General features: G+C 32.0%; 1 protein-coding gene across 4 annotated transcripts in view; it reads right to left on the reverse strand.

The window, feature by feature from the left end:
- Nucleotides 1–19,635, reverse strand: part of LOC106461793 (GTPase-activating protein and VPS9 domain-containing protein 1-like) — a 91,298-nt gene that overhangs the window by 23,603 nt on the left and 48,060 nt on the right. For 2 of the 4 annotated variants that reach the window (XM_022388864.1, XM_022388865.1), the window contains exons 11-16: nt 19,418–19,530; nt 11,345–11,573; nt 5,356–5,547; nt 4,574–4,697; nt 3,178–3,311; nt 499–1,169 (exon numbers count right to left, since the gene is read on the reverse strand). In XM_022388864.1, the coding sequence (XP_022244572.1) occupies nt 499–1,169; nt 3,178–3,311; nt 4,574–4,697; nt 5,356–5,547; nt 11,345–11,573; nt 19,418–19,530 (1,463 nt within the window). The remainder of the gene's footprint in view (nt 1–498; nt 1,170–3,177; nt 3,312–4,573; nt 4,698–5,355; nt 5,548–11,344; nt 11,574–19,417; nt 19,531–19,635) is intronic. The other 2 variants (XM_022388866.1, XM_022388867.1) reach the window with 2 other exon arrangements.

A 19,635-nucleotide genomic window follows, 5' to 3' on the forward strand; every position in this document is an offset into this window, starting at 1 on the left:
TCGCAGACGTACTGCTGTGCCACTGGGGGGCGGTAGAAATAAGAATCAAATATTAAACTAAATGAATTTCAAGTTAGTTACAAACAAACTAAACTATTTTAAAGATTTTTTTGGCTGAATAAGAGAGTTTTTAAAGATATGTCCATAACTACCACATGATGAAGTTGTAGTCAGTAAGAGGACTATCCACTGGAAGGTCTCACATTAATTTTCAATTATATTTTGAAACTCGCAAAGTGATTACAACGATTGTTAGTTAAAATTTTAAAATATGTAATCTTAAAAAAATTCAGTAAAATATTTTAACACTAAGTGAAAATGAACTCTTCAAGTTTACTTGCATTTTTATATTTAAAATATTCTATAGCATCTTATTGAAATTTAATGTGTAGGAACAGGAAGTTAAAATACCAAAATGGAAAAGCATAAAAGTAGAAGAATTCAGGAGAGAAAGTACAGATTAACAAAAATATAGATTGAAAAAATTATGTTCCATACCCTGTATCTTCTTTCTGCTGTCTTATCAAAACTGATGGATTTGGGTATTGCCCCCGTATACGCTGTTGTTGAAGATGACGAAGTGCGTTTTTGGTCTGTGTGAATCTTAAGAGTAGAATGATCACCCTCTGTTTTCGATTCAGCTAGAGGTATAGGTCCATTGGCTGTCACTGCTCCTTTAACTGTAATGTCAGTGCTTCCAGTACTGCTTCCTGAACTCGAAGAACTGGCAGAACTCAACCGACAAGAAACTTCATCGATAATTCGTTGGGCATCTTTGGTGCGCCTACGCATGCCTTTTTGTGACTGTTCAACTGATGATGGATTATGATGGGATGAATTCTCTGATCTTGGGAGTTCATGTGCTGATACTTCATTATTTTTCTCTTCCACATTCATACCTAAGACTTCACGTTCAAACTCAATAAGACTGTTTCGTGAAGGGGAACCAACTAGAGATTCTTCTGATGTGTGGGACTTGTCACTAGGAATGTTAAGAGTTTTAGTTAAATCCTGAGAGAGCAACTCTACTATGCTGGATCTCTGTCGTTGTGTTCCACTGGACTGTGATCTAGATGTGTTACTTGTTTCTTGTAAACTGTCCAACAAAGATGATCCTTGGTTGTAATCCCCTTCATCAGGAAGCTTCTTTACTGCAAAGCTTAGTCGACCTTGAAAAGAGAAAATATTTAGGGAAAAAAAAACTACATTCCTTTAAGGATATAAAATTAGATTACTCAGAACATTTGTATTTTTCTGTGTTCAGAAGAAGTACATATGTATTAATTATTTTCTGACTAAGATAAAATGAACAGCAATATGCCTCTACATTGTAGTGATATATTCATCTATAGAAAATTTAACAAATTAAATGATACAAGAAAACAAATGTTACTTAAATAAATAAAGAATGCCTTATAACACTTTTAGGTACAGATAAATCTAAAACAATTTACAAACAGAGAAACTACTTTCTCCATTATCATTCTGTCAAAAATACACAAATGTCTAATTCAAAGAGATCCCTTAATAAGTAAAACCAAATCATACATTTTTTAGTTTATCATTTGTTAATTTAATTCTACATTTTACAAAACATCTTGTGATCACTAAAATATTATTAAAGTATAAAGATGTTTCATTGACAACTTTTATTTTTAAAGTTACACTTAGCTTATTAGACACGAAAAAGTATAAAGAAGATATATATTAATCATTGATAATCAAACTTAGAACTTTTTTTTGATGAGTAAATTGTTTTAATTGAAGTGAATGAAAAATGTGCAGACTAACACTTTAAATACATTAGAACTATAATACTATGTACTGAACTATATGGGCTTTTTAACAAAAACCTAATGCACATCATATATAATAAATTCAAGGAAAGAACAATTTCTAGTTTCAATTGTACAGACAAACATCTACATGAATGGTTAGGCTTTTATAATATTTGGAATCTTCCATAGCACTTTTATACACACTGAACCTCAAAATGTCATGACAAAATATAATACAGGTCAAGTTAATGCCATCATTATAGTCTGATGGATAGTAGTATGAATAAAGGGGTGTTACGGATCTTTACCCTCAGTCCTGTATTATTTCAAACCCTAGCCAACCCTTGATGTTGTTTCAGCTTTCTTCCAACATGGGATAACTTCAAACTCATATTCTCCATAACTATCATTTTTATAATTATTATTGATTTTTAAAAATTTTTTTGAGTTGTGCCCTAATAATCTCATCTTATTGGTCTTGGCTTGTAAAAGTAGGTGATGCTGTGTTATGAGATGTTGATGAACTGACATAAAAATAACTCCCTAAAGAACCTCAGCTTACCAGTCTTGTCAAAGTAATGATGCTGTACTATGAGATGCTGACAAATTGACTTAATGTTACTGTGCTCTATTAGCGACACACAGAACCACAACCTTAAAAATAACTTCTCACTGTCTACTATCACACTGTTTGTCAGATCCATGTTTTATACAATATGTTGTTAAAAAAAAACAGGTATAAACAATGAGAGGCTGTGTAAATTTTCTGATGTTGCCAGTTTAAAATAGGTAAAGAGATTTTGGAATGCACTTGTAGCCAAGCCAATTCTCTGATCTTCTGATGGCTTATATGATAATTAATCCATTGAAAAGTGCATTTTTTCTACTTTATTGTAACATGACAATTTTTATCTGGAAGAGTTAACAAATGATGGACTAAATCAAATGGTTTAATACAGTAAAATGACTGTGTATCTATATTAAAGTTGTTTAATTTGAACATAGAAGAATTTATAATAATGGAAACTTAAATTGATACTATTTTAAAATAAACTAATGCTTGAGAATAGCTTGTTCTTACATGACAGCATCATATGATGTGAAAGTACTACATACTATATTTTTCAATGTGCTGCTAGTTAAGAGTAATCAAAAATTGATGTCAAAAAGAGAAGTTCAATGGTTTTCTTCAATCACACAGTAAGAGGTTAACCTAAATCAGCTTTTCTGAGCTATGTATTACTAACTATCAAAAAACAACACTAAATTTTCAACACTAGTTTGTGCAATGTTTCAGGCATATTTACTAACTGCAAATACTGCTACACCAAAGTCTGAAATTTCATGAAATAGTAATTAAAGTTCAAAACCATTATAATATAGCAAGTTTTTTTCTTACCCAAGCTCTGCATGCTTGCCATATTATCCTGAAGAATACCATCCGATGTGATATCACCTTCTTTTGAAGTGAAGTAGTTTGTGGAGAAGTTTCCCGTAGGGGTGAGGTCATCATAAATTCCATTATTTACTATTCTGCAAAATCAAAAGTAAGTTAAAAATATAAGATTGCTTTGTGACAAGAGCCATTAAAAATTCACTAAGTTTATGTGTTTCCCATTGGAATAAAGTTTGAACTGGAACTAAAATAGACAAATTTTTGTACTGCAACAAAATTCATGTAATACATCATTTAATAGATTAAAACTTTGGCTTTCTATTGGTTATAAATAATATAGTATTAAACATCAGAAAGAACTATTGTTAATTTTTGAAAGAGAGGATAAGACAGGTGGGTGTGGTAAGAGGGGTTTGATTTTCTATTTTGTGGCTCTGTAACTAAATAAGATTGAAGGTTATAAAAATTATTCTTTGCCCGAGCAATGAAAACATTATAATGAATAATTAACATTAAATTTCATACTTCTCGGAGGGGTGGTAAAAAATTAGAGAAGATGGGATATCTATATAGCAAATGTCACAATTCTCATACTAAGGAAATTCAGGATTTTCTTTCTTTGATAGATTGTGGACTTGAAGACGAAAGGCAGAAGACTTTCAAAACGTCATCCTCTACACTTGTGTCTCTATAATAGGCAGTTGCCGTTCATTTTACAAAGTTTCATCAGGATTTTGATTTTATTCTGCAGAACTTAAGACTTATATGATAGTAATATTTGGATTATTAGCTACATTTTTCTGCCAAGTTTATTTGTAAACCATGATAAGAAAGTAGTTTGATTAAACTCTGAATGAAACTGTGCAAAATCTTGTGACATGCTCAGAAAATGGTGCATGCAGCAAGAGGGTTAATTAGTTACTAAATATATTTTTCATTACCAAATACTAATTACTAACTAGTTTTTATCCTATATTTCAGTTGTTTAAAAGTAGTTAGCAATTACTATCTAGAAGTAAAAATATCTAATTAATAATCAGACTTATTATTAACTTCTGACCAAACCTAGTTACATATACAGATCAGAAGTAAGAATCAAACTGGTAATGAGTACAGATACTTAAATATATGGTTTTTTAATTATAAAGATTAGAATACATTGTGTCATCAATTAGGTATCGTCACTGTCAACGATATATTTTTGACTGTAACTCCAATAATATCTTTTGAGGTTTAACCAGCTTAAGATACTTAGCTAATAATATAAAATAATTTCCAAGAAAAAAAGAAAATATATATATACATATATTAAACATTATAACTAATACTGGTAATGAAAGTAACATTCAAGAATAATTAAATATTTTTTTGTATAACCAGATTTTTTATGAAAACTTACAGATCATTTTGTTGAGTAGTAACATCTACAGAAAGAGGATCAAACATTTTTGATGAATGAGTCTGACTTCTGACATGTAATGTATTTGAAGATGGATGTCTTAAGCAATTAGGTTCAGCTGCATCTGAAAGATTAAGTGATTAATAACAAACAACATTCACTATATCTCTATTATACAGCTTTTATAAGTTATTTAAACTTTTGTGGGAATAAAAAAGGAATTAGTTTAAAATTAATGTGGCTACTTAAAGACAATAGTAGTTTCATAATATTACTCAAGTTCTTCTTTCATCACTCATCTGGTGTTTTAAATGACTGGTAACATAACAGTTTTGTCTACAAACAAAATTAGAATGAAGATATGATGTTTTTTTGTCACATATAATAATTTGCAACACAGCTTAACTCTAAAACAGTCCAAATTAATATATAGATACACAAGTATTATCCAGTAAAATGGTAGCTATGTTAGTCAACATATATATATATATATACTGTATTCACTTTTCTAATACTTTTAAGTTCAATAACATACTGTACATTAGAGCATCTCTTACAACAAGGTAAAAGGCTATTTCACTATTTAAAAGAAACTTTTATTCAACTGCTAACTTCCAAGCTCTTTCAAGATCTCATCATTAGATGGAAGACAAGGGTTACACATCACTTTATTTTTACAACCTCCAAAAGTCATTATTCATTTTTATTCAATACACAGAAAGTCCATTAAGTGTGTGATAAATTTTATGATAAATGCACAAAACTGAAAATTTCTCGCATACCTTCCACAACTGGTTGGAAGCCAACTGAAGTGTGTGGTTGGTCACCAGATAGTACGGTCACATGAACTCTTGGAGGAAACAATGGGGATGAGGTTGATCTAGACGGATCTTTCAGTACACGATCTGGTGATCGTAACAAGTATTTATTCATTGACTTAGCAGTTTCACCAACAACTAAAAGACTTCTGCTGACTGTAACAAAAAATTCTCTAAGTGTTTTCACATAGTTATTTACAAGTATAAGTTACTAAAGGAAAGGAATGTTGACAAGGAATATACAAACGAACAAAAACTACAAACCAATAATCTCATATTTAAATCTTTAACCCTTTCATGTCAACATACTTACATTTACGTTACATAGCTCTTGTCAAATTTCATTATAGAAGTAAAACTAGTGGATGGAAATTGTTTGAAACTTGAGAATTTTCCTAAAAGCATGTCATTTCAGAAAAATATTTATTTTTTCTACTAAAAATTCGTTATTTATTCATTACTTAATTTCACTCAGACTCTGTGTAATTCAAGTACAAGGTTATTTCACATTAAGTATAAAAATACCTTTTTATATCTTCAGTTTTCAAATTTCATTTCAATAATCTCAAGAACCTCCAAAAAGAATGTCAAAAGTTTTGTTTTTAAGGTAAATGTTTACATTTCCATTTTCTCTATCATATCACACTAACTATAGTTATTATCAACAACATACAGTGCAATGAAATGTTCAAAATTAAGAAATTTAAATATGTACATACCTTTTAACTCTTCATTGAATAATCTTAAAATTTCTTCTTTTGGTTATATTTGTAATTTCAAGTCTTTACCTTTTCACTTATAATTTATTTTTAATGTTTTATTTTCATTTACTGTCCTTCATGACACATGCCAATGGGTGCCTTTGGGGTAAATTACAGATCTATGGCAGAGATACACAAGCCTTTGGCAAAATGTTTTTGCACTTGTGTTGTAAATTAACCATCCCAAATGAGGTGAAGTTTGGGTTATATTATGAAACTGTCAAACCTTTCAAATATGAAGTTTAAAACATAAATAATACATAATTAATTAAACTCAAAAGCAAAACTTAAATACTACTATCTAACTAATATGTATCTAAGAAAGAAACATCGTTAAGTGCTAGCAAGGATGAAATCAGCAAACAATACTTCAGCTGTTTGATGTACTTGGTAATGAATATTGTGTGCCAGTTTTAAAATGACAATTGGAAGATTGTAGTTTAAAATGAGCTCTTTCTATTGGTTATAAACATGCCACTCAAATAAGTCTATCATGCTTGAAATAACATGTCCAAATCAAAAGGTGGGTGTGGCTACTGTAAAGGGGTGAGCAAATTTTTTTGTTGTGATATCTGAGTTGATCTGAAGGAGTATGAATTAAGAATGAATTACTAGCACTGTATGAGTAGATTCAGTCTAGACATACATGTACACTATAAATGTGCTATTCATGTAATAGAGACAAAATGTTACGATCTGTGATTGCTCATGCATTATATGACAACAAAACTGAAGTATTTTTATTTAATGGTATCTTTTGAAATAAAGGAATTCAAGTTTATATAATATAAAACTTTGAATTATAACATATTTGGTAATGTTAATTTCATTAGAATACACTGATAGTAAAGTTTTTTCAATTTTTAAGGTCACTCAGTAAAACCTTGACTTGAGCAGAAAGGAATTTAGAGTACAGTCAATGTGAAAGGGTTAATGCGTTGGCAATTAAATAATTGTGATGGTACTCCTTTTTTAGTTATTGATATACACACACACACAAGTAATCAATGACCAAAACTCATGCAAATTTACACAATTCTCTACCATTAGTCTATTTACCAAAATAACACAAAGTTATTTGGTACAAACAATTAGCTTTCCATAAAATTATATCAAATGACTGAAACACTATCTATTGTAACAAATAAACTTTGAAAACATTTTTAAATATAAAATAGAATTTATTTACATTAAAATGAATATAGACATATGGCATAAGGTTTCAGTTATTCACAGATGAACAGCTACAAAGTTTCATTGCAGAAAAGGACAGAAAGATGACTAGAAACTTAAGAAAAGGAGCTGTAAAAATGGGGTGATTGTGAATGACACTGGAAATCTCACCAGTATTCTAGGCAAATTTTACGCTGAATTTAGACAGGAGCATTCTTTATATGCTTATTGTAACTTAGAGGTATGTCAAGGTACATTTTTTGCTATTTATTGAATTAGTGTGGCCCAATCCTCTGTTGATTATTTCTTATACAAATATTATAATCATAACAAAATTGGCTTATGCTTTTCATAGTCATGTTACCAGTAGTGACATATATAGATGAATAGGCCTATAAGTTGAAACTGAATATTCCAAGATATTTTTAGTTACAATAATAATAATAATCATAATATGGAAAATTTGTTGATTTATTATTGATTCTTAAAATGAGATTAAAATCTTTAATGAAGTGTTAAACTTTAAGATTTACATGTAGGCTACATATACTACGTGACAGTGCTAATTAATCCGATTTTAGTAAAACCATAAATGTACAGGGGGAGTAGAATGAAAAAAATCATTGACTGGTGATTTTGGGCAACATACCATTTATTGCCCTCATAAATAGTCAACAATTGTTCATTACCAAATCTTATGTCCTTTCTAGCTTTTAATATTTTTACCCTAGGTATAGCAGTCAAATCTGCTATGTGGTTATTGGCTTCACAACTTAACAAAATCTTAATTTCTTTTCAGGCACATTGTGCTACTATATTAAGAGTAAAAAACAAAAATGACATTTTTTGGCACAATGAAAGATCAAACCTTTATTAAAAATTTCAGCCAACTAATTTCAGTAGCAAAGTTTTTTTTTTTAGTTTTAATGAAACTTTAGTACATATGTATCAAGAAAAACAATAAAGGCATCCATCATTCTTTACCAGAAGAGAGCCAAAGTAATAAGAAATGTATGTTTACATAAATACATTTTCCAAAATATATGATTCTAAATTATACTGTGTATGTCATACAGACATTACAAAAGTACAATTCAACTTGAAACATTTTTTTGAGTGTTCATACAAGAATGTTAATATGACACAGTGCTTTTATGAACTGGTAAGTGTTCTTGTTTGTCAGTCAACTTTAAAAATATATATCTCAATTATAATTAGTGTGCTATAAACTACTAGAAAACATTCATATAGCAACAGAGCAAAAACTACAAATTTAGACACTAACCCAATTCTACTTCATTATAAAACAATCCTGATATCTATTTTAAAGATTATGGAATCTCAATTTATTTAAGTTTTACAAGGGAGGGGTCTGTGTTTTGAAAGTCTTCTGCCTTTCGTCTTCAGATTCTGAAGACGAAAGGCAGAAGACTTTTGAAACGGCGTCCTCTACACTTCTGTCTCTACAACAGGCAGTTGCCATCCATTCTACAATGTTTCATTGTAAAAGATATAGTTGTGATAGTACCATAATTATCTTGCTTTTATGAACCAAAATTATGAAAAGGGACATACACAGTTATAATAGTACAATAGCAATGGTACCAACTGAAATTAAGATAAGGAAATACACTCTATAATTCTCAAACTTATAGGACTTAAATTTACTGAAGGATAAAATCAGCCACTCAACTGATGTTAAAGCATTAAAAGATTTAGCTTCTGACATAGTTCTCCATTTATAACAACAAATTTTTTAGATCAAGTGCTTTTTAATATCATCACCTTTTTTTTTTTTACTGACCTTGCTAAGAGAGCATCCTGGACAAATAACTGATGAATTAAATTAAATGTTATCAAAAGTAATTTCAGTGTTATTGATCAGGGATCTGTATATAGATGATAAATGTTTGAACAAAAACTCATTTAACCTTCAATCCATGGGCATCTTTTTCTGCATATATCGCAAGGTTTTAGTGAGTTACATTCAAAATATAATTCAACTACTTTCTTTTTATGGTATACAAATAAATATAGCATAAAAATGTAGCTAATAAGACATACAGTAATGGTATACAAGTTTTAAGTTCTTACTTTTATAAGGTAATATTTAAAAATATCTAGAATTTCCCCTAGTGTGAGAATTGAGACATTTGCCCCCTAAGGCATCCCCTCTTCTCTAATTTATTTACCATACCTCCACCCTCCAAGAAGTACAAAATTTAATGTAAATTACTTAGTATAATATAATCATTGCTCAGGCAAAGCATAATTTTCATAGCCTTCAATCTTATTTGGTTACAGAGCTATGAAATAGACAACCAGACCCCTCTTGCCATGCCCACCTGTCACATCCTTTCTTTCAGAAATTGCGGAGTTTTCTCTGACAGTCAATGCTATAGTATTTATAACCAATAGAAAGTAAAGGCTTTCATCTATCAAGTGACATATTATATAATGTTGTTTTCTATAAAGAGAACTGTCAATTTCACTTTCAGTTCAAGCTTGATTCCCAAGAGAAACACATTGACTAGCTTAGATGAATTTGTAACAGCTCGTCACAGTTTGAAAGTCAGAAAAATTGTGATAGTTATGGGACATTGTCTGTTCTTTGCATATTAGTATTCTGTGTTCTTTGGTGCATTATTCTATTAAATAAATAATTATTTAGTGCAGCACTACCATTAGTGTTAAGTGTCATCAACAGTTGACAACGAGCATACCTTGTGAAAAAATGTTATATTTTTATTACTTATTTCACCTAATCTAACATCAAAAGTTTCCTAGTTTTACACTTTAGTTAGTTTTATAATAATAGATATAGAATACACATGGAAAAACAAGAAAAAAGTATGTACATGGGTCTTCTTTTTTTTCTTTCTTTTTTTTTGCGAGTAGCTCGTGTCTAATGTAATTTGATAGTGTAATGTGAGCTGCACCTTTGCCAAGTGATTTACAACTTATAATGGCATGAACAGTAGTTAGACAAGGTTCAAAGGGAAATCAAACAGTAAAAAATCAGGTATAAATACATGTATACTGTTATGAGTTTAAAGCTATTTAGGATAAACAAATGTAGTTTCATATTACAATTTGAAATCATTCTAGAAAGAAAAAAAATGGTAATTTAGATTGATTTTAATTTTTTTTGGTTATGAGGTCAGTAAAATTGACCAACCTTGTATAAGTTAGAGTAGAGAAAATAACAGGTAAAATACAAAGTTTCACTGAAAACAAAAACATTTTAAATATATTTAGAACGTTTCAGAGATTACACATATAAAATTTGAGATTTTTCAGACCAAGTATTTTTAATCTTAAAGTGGAAAGGACTTAGCACTTGGATTAGTGTATAGAAATACTACATATATATTCACAGATAAATCATTAGTAAAAATACTTCATTAATAAATCTGATTTTGGGGTACGAAAAATTTGTAATGTTTACTAAAAGTCTGCTAAATTTTTGTGAAGATAAAAGTGTAGTAAAGGTTATAGTATGGAAACTATAATGAGTACAGAAGTACAAAATTAATGTTAGTTTAAAAAGTAAGAAACTTTTCCCAAATTTTCAGAGCACACAGGATTTAGTTTGATCAAACAGGAATAGATAGATTTAAACATTTTACAGAATGTGTTTAATGCACAATACTAAAACACCATGTATCTTTTCAGCTAGTTACTTCATCTGGCAAACAAACACAAAAAACATTTGAGAGGGTATTAGTTTAAGAAAACTCCCAATATTTATATACATTACTTTAGTTTGGAGTAGCATTTCCTTAATGATGTGATGATCAAGCTGTTCTGGAAGTATCATAACCTCAACTTAAAGTCCATAAGTGAGACAGAACCACTATCTTTCTTCTCAAAGCCTTTTTTTAAGGATATGAACAGTGTCGAGCTATTTTTAAAGGTGCTGTTAATTTAATTTTCTTTAAAAAGCAGAGAAGTATGCAATGAGTGTGAAAAATTACACACTTTACAATTTTTAAAAAAGTCATTTGGTTTCAACGTACCAGTGTATGTTTCACTGTCATCAACATCACGTGGATCCGATCTTGGAACATCTACACCAGAAGAACTTTCATTTTCAATTTCAGACCGAGCAGTGTCATCTGACCGAGCCACACTAGCTGTATCATCAGTATCAAGTTCAAGGAGTCGTTCTGTATCAGATGCCAAGACATCCATACTCCAGGCATCACTCTGACTGGCTGTTTCAGAAGTATCCAATATTCCTAGTGGCTGTTGGAGACAGAAATCAATAGCTGAACTTTTCCATTCACCTTGTATATTTGAATAATTAAAGGATAAAGACCTAACACTCTCAGTAGGTTGTTGAGAATACAGCTAAATACTTTGAAATTAGAATAACTTATATTTTTTTATGCAAATTTTGACTTATTAAAATGTATTATTCTACACAACTAACACACAGAAACAAGGAGTTAAATAAAAACAAACCAGGATCCTGCTTTATATTTACAAGTTTTATTCTTCCATAAAAATCTTACAGCATCCATGATTTAATACAATTAACAAAAAACTATTTTTAACAAAGCATGAATATATGGATACATGCAAATGTACACCTATGATACTTAGATCATTAAATTTTTGGCTCTGTTATACAGAACTCACCCCAAATCTACCTTAATGCAAAAATATTACAGGGAAATAAGGCTACTGAAGGATAAAACTGAACAAAGTGATGTAATGTTTAAATGTTGACAATGAGGTATGGGTCTACTGAAAACAGTTTTAATCAAGATGTTAAGGATTATGTTTCTTTTGGATAAGATTTGTAATAAGTTTTAACTAGAATGTTAATATTTTCCTACACTGAAAATGCATTTCTGATAGATTCTTACTTCCACTTACATAATAGCTTGTCTTGACTTGTACTGCCCTCTATATGCACAAATTTTTCTCACCACTAGCCATGATGCTCTCGCCTACCCTTATGTATTTTCACGTGAGGCAGCTGCAAGATAGAGTGCAATAACCCTCCACCAATAGCAGTGCAACAAAACTCTTAGTACAGCTGACTCCCTCTAAGTACCTTAATTTCACTTTGAGATTGAGCAACATAAAAAAAAAAAAGACACCGGAAGTGGGAAGGAAGAATGGGTAGTGTGAGTAGAGGTAAGAATATATTTTCACTGGAAGATTGTGAAGGAGGGAATGCATTGGAGAGTCCAGTGAAATTCAACACTGAAAACAATGCAAAGGGTGACCACAAAACCTTATTTTAAAAAGCAGACCATTCTTGATACAGCCAAACCAAGAAGTGGCAAGGATGGTCAGCAATCCCCTTCTGCTTTATTCATGTTAGTCCATGAATGTATGGTCCACGACAAACATATTTATGACTCAAAACACTGCAAGGAAAAACCTAACAGCAGTTTTATGGAACACCCCATCTCTATATTGGATGTTTTTGACCTGAATGATCACACAGTGTGGGTTTAAGAATAAGTATACCTGGCTCACCCCTGAGCAGGATCCATATATATGCGAGAAAGGCCCCTACAAAAAATAATTGTATAAAAAGAGCCCCTATCTAATCACAAAGAAACTAAAGAGCTCAAGATGGTGACAGGAGTTAAAGAGTAACATGTAGAGCAGGAAATGGCCAGATGATGCAGATAATGTGAGATAAATGTATGGGGAATGGTCCACATGCTGGCAAACTATATACTCTAAAGGACAATGGAATTGGGCAGCCAGGGATATGATAGGGTGATGGATTTAATGGAAGGAGACAACAATCATCAGGAGAAAGTGAAGAATAAGCAAGACAACTCAGCTGGCAAATCCAGCCTGTAAGGGTAATAGCAGAAATATCACATGAAAGGAAGAGGAAGGGGTTCCTATGAATAAACAATAAGGAACCACAGAAGGGAAAAGTGTGAGCCACATAACAGCAGAGATCTCAGACAGGACATAAGAAATGATCCAGACTGGAACAAAGATAAAGATGAGAAATGTAAGGAAGAGAAATGGGAGTGAAGGCAAATTCACTTTCATGTGCAGCTGAAGTTTTGGGCAGGACATACCAATCCTGGTAGAGGATGACCAAGGACCTGTGATATAATGCATGAAAAACATTGAAAGCAAACAAATTTGAATGACAACATCCACACACCAAGAGGAGGAGGAAAAAAGTTTAAAAAGAGTTGATAGAAGTAACAGGAAGACATGAGCTCAAATGGAGGAAATGTGAAGGCATGGAGGGTAACACTGAGACTCCAATCAGAGATGGCGGTAGGACACAGGGGACAGCAAAGGCAGAGGGAACAAAAGGGTTAAGACCAAAGAAGTGAAGATACAGTGAAATCTTGTGAACTGGAAAGTGGTTGACACTGCCGTGCAAGAATCAGCAATTATGGATACCGACAGTCCCTTGTCAAAAACCCAGATAAGGAAGGAAATTAAGTGCAGGAGAGTAGGATGGGACAGAGTAAAACCATGATGAGAAGACCAATGGTGGTAGACCTACCATTTACTTTGTTAAACTGACAGGGAGGAAGGGCACATGGAAAGAGAAATTAAGGAAGCAACTTTAAGGGATAGTCCAGCTTGTTTGGCAAAGGATCAAACAAAAGCCATGAGTGAAGCTGAATTGTGGGAAGAAAAGGATGTAGTGTGCCCAATTGAGGTTATCTGATGAGGGTGGGGGAGAGGTTAAGAGGAAGATAAGGTGTCAGCCAAGGTGCTGCCGCCAAGAGGAGTTGACACGGAGTGGTTTATATGACTGTGAGTACACAAGGAAGAAGACAGATGGGAAGATATGTATAAAAGTAATGCCCACCTCCCAATTCTGACTGAGGGCATTGACAGCTACAACCAAAGTATGAGAAACAGGAAACCAAAACCTGGGAAGCTTGGAATTCAGATAGGTGGCAAATGCATCCAGTTCATGAGTACCACACCGTAAACACAGCCAAACCAAACTCCTGTGCATCGATGGACCACTCTTTGGAGAGAATCTTGTTGGGGTGTGATAAGTGATCAGATTCAGAGCATCTGGCATATGACATGCCATCAATCGAATATGATAACTGTGGGTCCAAAACAGGAGGTCCAACATGTGGAAACAAAGTGCCCACTTGCCAAGTGATGCACAAGACAACTGTAGAGTTGTTGGAATGGATCATAACTGACTGGTTCCAGAGAGATGAAAGGAAATGAACTAAAGCCCAAAGAACAGTGAGCAGTTCTAAGAAACTGATATGCAGAGATGACTGCAATACAGACTAACATCCTGAAATCTCCTATGTGTCCAGATATGCATCTCTGGATGATGATGAGGAAAAGGAACACCCACTGGGGTGGTGTCTTTGTTCAACCACCAGGCAAAGTCCACATGAATAAAAAAAGGGAATTGGATAGGGGCATCCAAGGCATCCCAAACGAGATTCCACTGATCTTGCAAAGCCCTCTGAAGAGGTCACAGGTGGGCTCAACTGAATGTAATGAGGACCTCCAAAGAAGCCCACGTCCTCAAAAAGGTTAGAACCTCTTGTGCAGTTGGAGAAGGAGAGGAGGAAATCTATTAGCACAAACTCCAATATTCGGTGAGGGTGAAGAACAAGATATTGGCCTAAAGGTGGCTCACTTACAAGGGAAGGGGAGGAACCAAAAGAAATGGAAGACAAGGTCAAAACGTAAGAAACCTGATTGATCAACTTCAGAAAGAAGAAGAAAGCCTGGGTGCATCCACCAGATCTATACATGACTGAGTGGCACAGGATGGGGGAAAGAAAAATGCAGTCAAAATCATCATCCTCTTGTTCAAGTACCCCTGAATAAGGCAAGATAAGATAATCTTCAGGTGAACCAGAAACCCACATGAAGGTAGCCAACTCCCAACAAACCAAGGCCATAATGTCTTCTGCCAACAACTGCAGACCCAGAGACATTGTAGATGAAATAAGGTTAACGGCAGTAGGAACAGCAGTATTCATAGTTGTAACATTAAACTCTGAATTCATAATAACTATGAGTGGATATATAAAAAAAATCCAAGTATGAAGCTTAAAAACCCACATAAGAAATTTAAAGTCACGTAATATTAATGCGTACAAACGAAAATGTTGAGAACTGAAATGTAGCAAACTAATAAACTAAGTTCTCCAAAAAAAATACAACAAGTAACTGATTGAAATTCTATGAGTAAAGCTTGAGCAAAAAACATGTCTAAACACCACGAGTGCCAATCGAGAAGTGAAGCTGATCTAAGCTGCATAAAGGGAGTCAGCTGTGCTAGGAGTTGTGTCCCACTCCTATTGGTGGACGGTTGTTGCATGCTCATTTGTATGCTATCACTCCGCTGTCTCATGAGAAAACGTGCAAGGGTAAGTGAGAGCAGCAAGGCTAGTGGTTAGCAAAAATTTTTACATATAGAGAGAAGTACAAGTTGAGAAAAGCTATTATTTGAAAGGAGGTAAGATAGCATATCAGAATTAATTAGCTAGAATACTGTCACAGCTTTCTTGATTCTTCATATATCTACCACATTACAATCACAAGATAATGCCTCCTTAGAGAAATGAAAGTCCAAGGGCAACCAGTACAGAAGTGCACAAGAAGCATGTAATCCAGTATTGTGAAAGATCTCTTTTATTTCAAAATGTTTTCTAAAAAACTGTCAAAACATTAAAGGCAATACAAGTGCATGATTATAGCTGCTTAAAAGCCCGATTTAATGATGGATGCACTTTATAAACATACAAGAAAATATACGAGTATATATTAAACATGTATGGTACAACTTGATTAAGGTTAGGATCTCGCTTACCATAGTTAAAATGCAGATCTTTAGTTTTGCATAACTTATTCATGTGATGATTATTCAACAAGGAAACTTAATGACTTTATAACTGAAAATATATACTATGTTTTATAAGGTACATTGCCTAAAAAAACAATTGTAGAATAATAAAATCTGTTTTTATTTTAATCAAAATTCATATATGGTTTCACATTTTTTTTCTAAAGTGGTTAAACCTATTGCCATTTCCTTTTCTTTAAGGATATTTATGTTGTCAATATAATGATTTAAAAAGGAAATAATTTTACAGTGAAGAACTTTTTCTATTGGATTTGTTTTTACAGAATTGATAAAAAATAAATGTATGTGTGAAAGTGAGTAATGGGATTTCTTGTAATTTTTTCTTTAGTGTAAACTAATACTTTTGGTAATAGTCCATATATTTTATTGTTTGCAAAAATGGCTGTGGATAGATGTGTGTATATATATATATATAATACACTGACCAGTGGAATTACGTAAACCCTTCAAATTTTATCTTATCCACGAACCAGAGCTGTATGGAATAGCCACAAGGCACCAATAAATTTAATATATGTTGCCATTGCTTTGTCTTTTTCATGCCTTACCACCCCTTTAGTAAAGCACACTTCCCTCTCAATATGTCTTCTGCTGTCTTTTTTATTCAGTGTTATCAACTAAAGCAAATGGTTGAGAAAAATTTAACAAAATTAAATCATATGAAATAATCCTTGCTGTCAATTTATTCTTACCCACGTTTCAAATTTTCGAATTATTATACATTGTCCCTGACTAATGAATTATTATACATTGTCCCTAACTAATGAATTATTATACATTGTCCCTAACTAATGAATTATTATACATTGTCCCTAACTAATGAATTTCAAGAATCCATATTATTTTACTCATTTCAAAAATCAGAAGTAGAAATATAATACATTACCAAATACACAACCACCCACTGATGATTAGAAGTAGAAATATAATACATTACCAAATACACAACCACCCATTGATGATCAGTAGTAGAAATATAATACATTACCAAATACACAACCACCCATTGATGATCAGTAGTAGAAATATAATACATTACCAAATACACAACCACCCATTGATGATCAGAAGTAGAAATATAATACATTACCAAATACACAACCACCCACTGATGATTTACTAATCAAGTATAACAAATGTTGCATTTTAGTTGTGTGTAACTTGAGAGGTAAGTTCAGTACTATTACATTACTCTGGTCCACTGATATCAATCAGATATGTCTAAATTTTAATATCCACAAAAATGATGATTATGGAATATATACAGTTTCTTTAACAACAGCAAAGGAACTAAATAAACACAAGTGAATAAATACAACAAAATCTGTATTCTCAATCATTTTGTTTATACTTATTTACCAGAATGACTGATTTATTGGTTTATTAATTAAATTTTTTTGGAGTAAAACAAAACAGGTACATATCTTTCCATACATTACATAAAAATAAAGAAATCATGAACTTATACTTGAAAGTACAGTTTTACAATTAAATAATAAATGTTTACTAAGCATAACAGAAGCAACGTTTTCAGCAATACAGTAAACTGTAAATTACAAAATACATTTGTTTTGTGTATGATTTTACCTGCCTTTTTCACAGTCAGAATTTGTAAGGCAGATAAAATAAGATACAAGGAACAGTTTTTTGTCAGCAAGCAAAAGTTTTAATATTTTAGAATTATTTGCAATTTAAAATAGATTTTAAACTACATTTAACATGTGTCTTTATGTTCTTCCCACTACTTTTCCTTTTTCCCAGTCATGATATAATCTGGATCATGAATTTTCATGTTTCTAGGCAGTGTTGGATCAATCATTTCTGGCAAGAAACAGTTCATATAAAATTGTTGAAGTTCTGGAAACATTTTCCCCAGAAATTATAATCCTTTTGGATCCTTTCAATAGTCATACCCTTTGGAGTCCATATTACAAAGTCGTAGTAGTTTTGGTTTAGGATATGTAGCTGCTCTTGAACCTTGTAATAATAATTGTGTTGTTTTTTTAAATTTAGCTGTCCATCTTTTGTTGCTGTACAATAAAATTGAGAAAAAGATCTTGCTACTTTAAGTCGGGTTAACTTCTTTGCTTTTTTCGAGCATTTAATTTCTATTACTTTTTCATTTCCTATAAGTCCATCAGAAGAAATGCTCATATATCCATAATCTTTATCTACAACTAGCCCACATGAAATAATGCTATTCCCTATGTTTTCAATGTATTCCTGTTTGACTATAAAATTGTAATGACGGCCATATTCTGTAGCTTCTGAAAATAAATTATTTGTATGTAAAAGCCTGATGTAATTGATCACATCTTGCACATTGCTCCAAAGATAGATGCAGTAAGACATTTACATCATTCTTCTTTCCACTCAAAACTTTCAGCTTGTTTTCATGTTCTTTTCACTAGGTGCGATATTTCACAATCAGTTAACTGTAGTTCTTTGATAATTTCATCTTTCCTCCTGTTCAGCATTTCTTCACACACATATCTAGTTGTTATGCTTGTGGACCATAGTTTGAATCTCCCAGAGGTTGAAATTGTTCCTTTCTAGACTTGGCACATTTCGGTTTTATTATGGCCTTCATCAAGTTTCCTCTGCATGCAGCTCCTTTCTTTTCCAGCTAGAAACATATTCTTTACAACAATGGAAGGGCTTTTAAGTGTTAATCTTTTCAAATCCCATGAGTGGCATAGACCTGCATCATGGAAGCATTGATTATACGATCTGCGCTGAGATCTGTTGTTCTTCCCTCCAATAAATTTACAAACAAGACACACATATGTCTCTGCCCTGCTTGTAGTTGCATCGGTTAGAAATATTTCCTTACCAAATAATTAACAGCATCCATTATTTTTGCAAACATAGTTTGGCAGTTTTATAGCAATATTTTTCTCATTAACTGATTGGCAATATGTTATACAACACTTCAATTGGTCACCAAAAACAGGTAATGGGCCATTCAGTAGTTTTTCTCTCAGTTCTTTTGGTGCACCACCCCTAATTTTTATTCCATGTGATTGTTGCTCTAAACTATGTAAAACATATTAGCAAGAATTACATGTAATATCACATAAAGAGCTGAAATGTTATTTCATATGGTGCAAACACAAAAGTAAAAATATTAATAATTTTATTATATGCACACATATTGTTATAACAGTCAGATTTATATTTTTTACTTCAGATTTACTCAACAAATTATGAGTTACACAAATGTATGAAATACCTGTGACTCGAGTGTTACTTGTGAAGAAACATCTGACTGCTCAACTGTCTCTGAATCACTTGCTAAAACATCTGTGCTCCATGTGTCACTAACCATTGACTTTGTTTCATCACCTGAAAATGTTATTTTTTGAAAATATATCAAAATCATTCAGTCTCACTGTAACATCTATAATTTAATAATAGATCAATAAATAAAACCTACAAGCATTCTCTCAA

Source organism: Limulus polyphemus, unplaced genomic scaffold (assembly GCF_000517525.1).
Source record: "Limulus polyphemus unplaced genomic scaffold, Limulus_polyphemus-2.1.2 Scaffold1032, whole genome shotgun sequence".
Classification (NCBI taxonomy): Eukaryota; Metazoa; Arthropoda; class Merostomata; order Xiphosura; family Limulidae; genus Limulus; species Limulus polyphemus.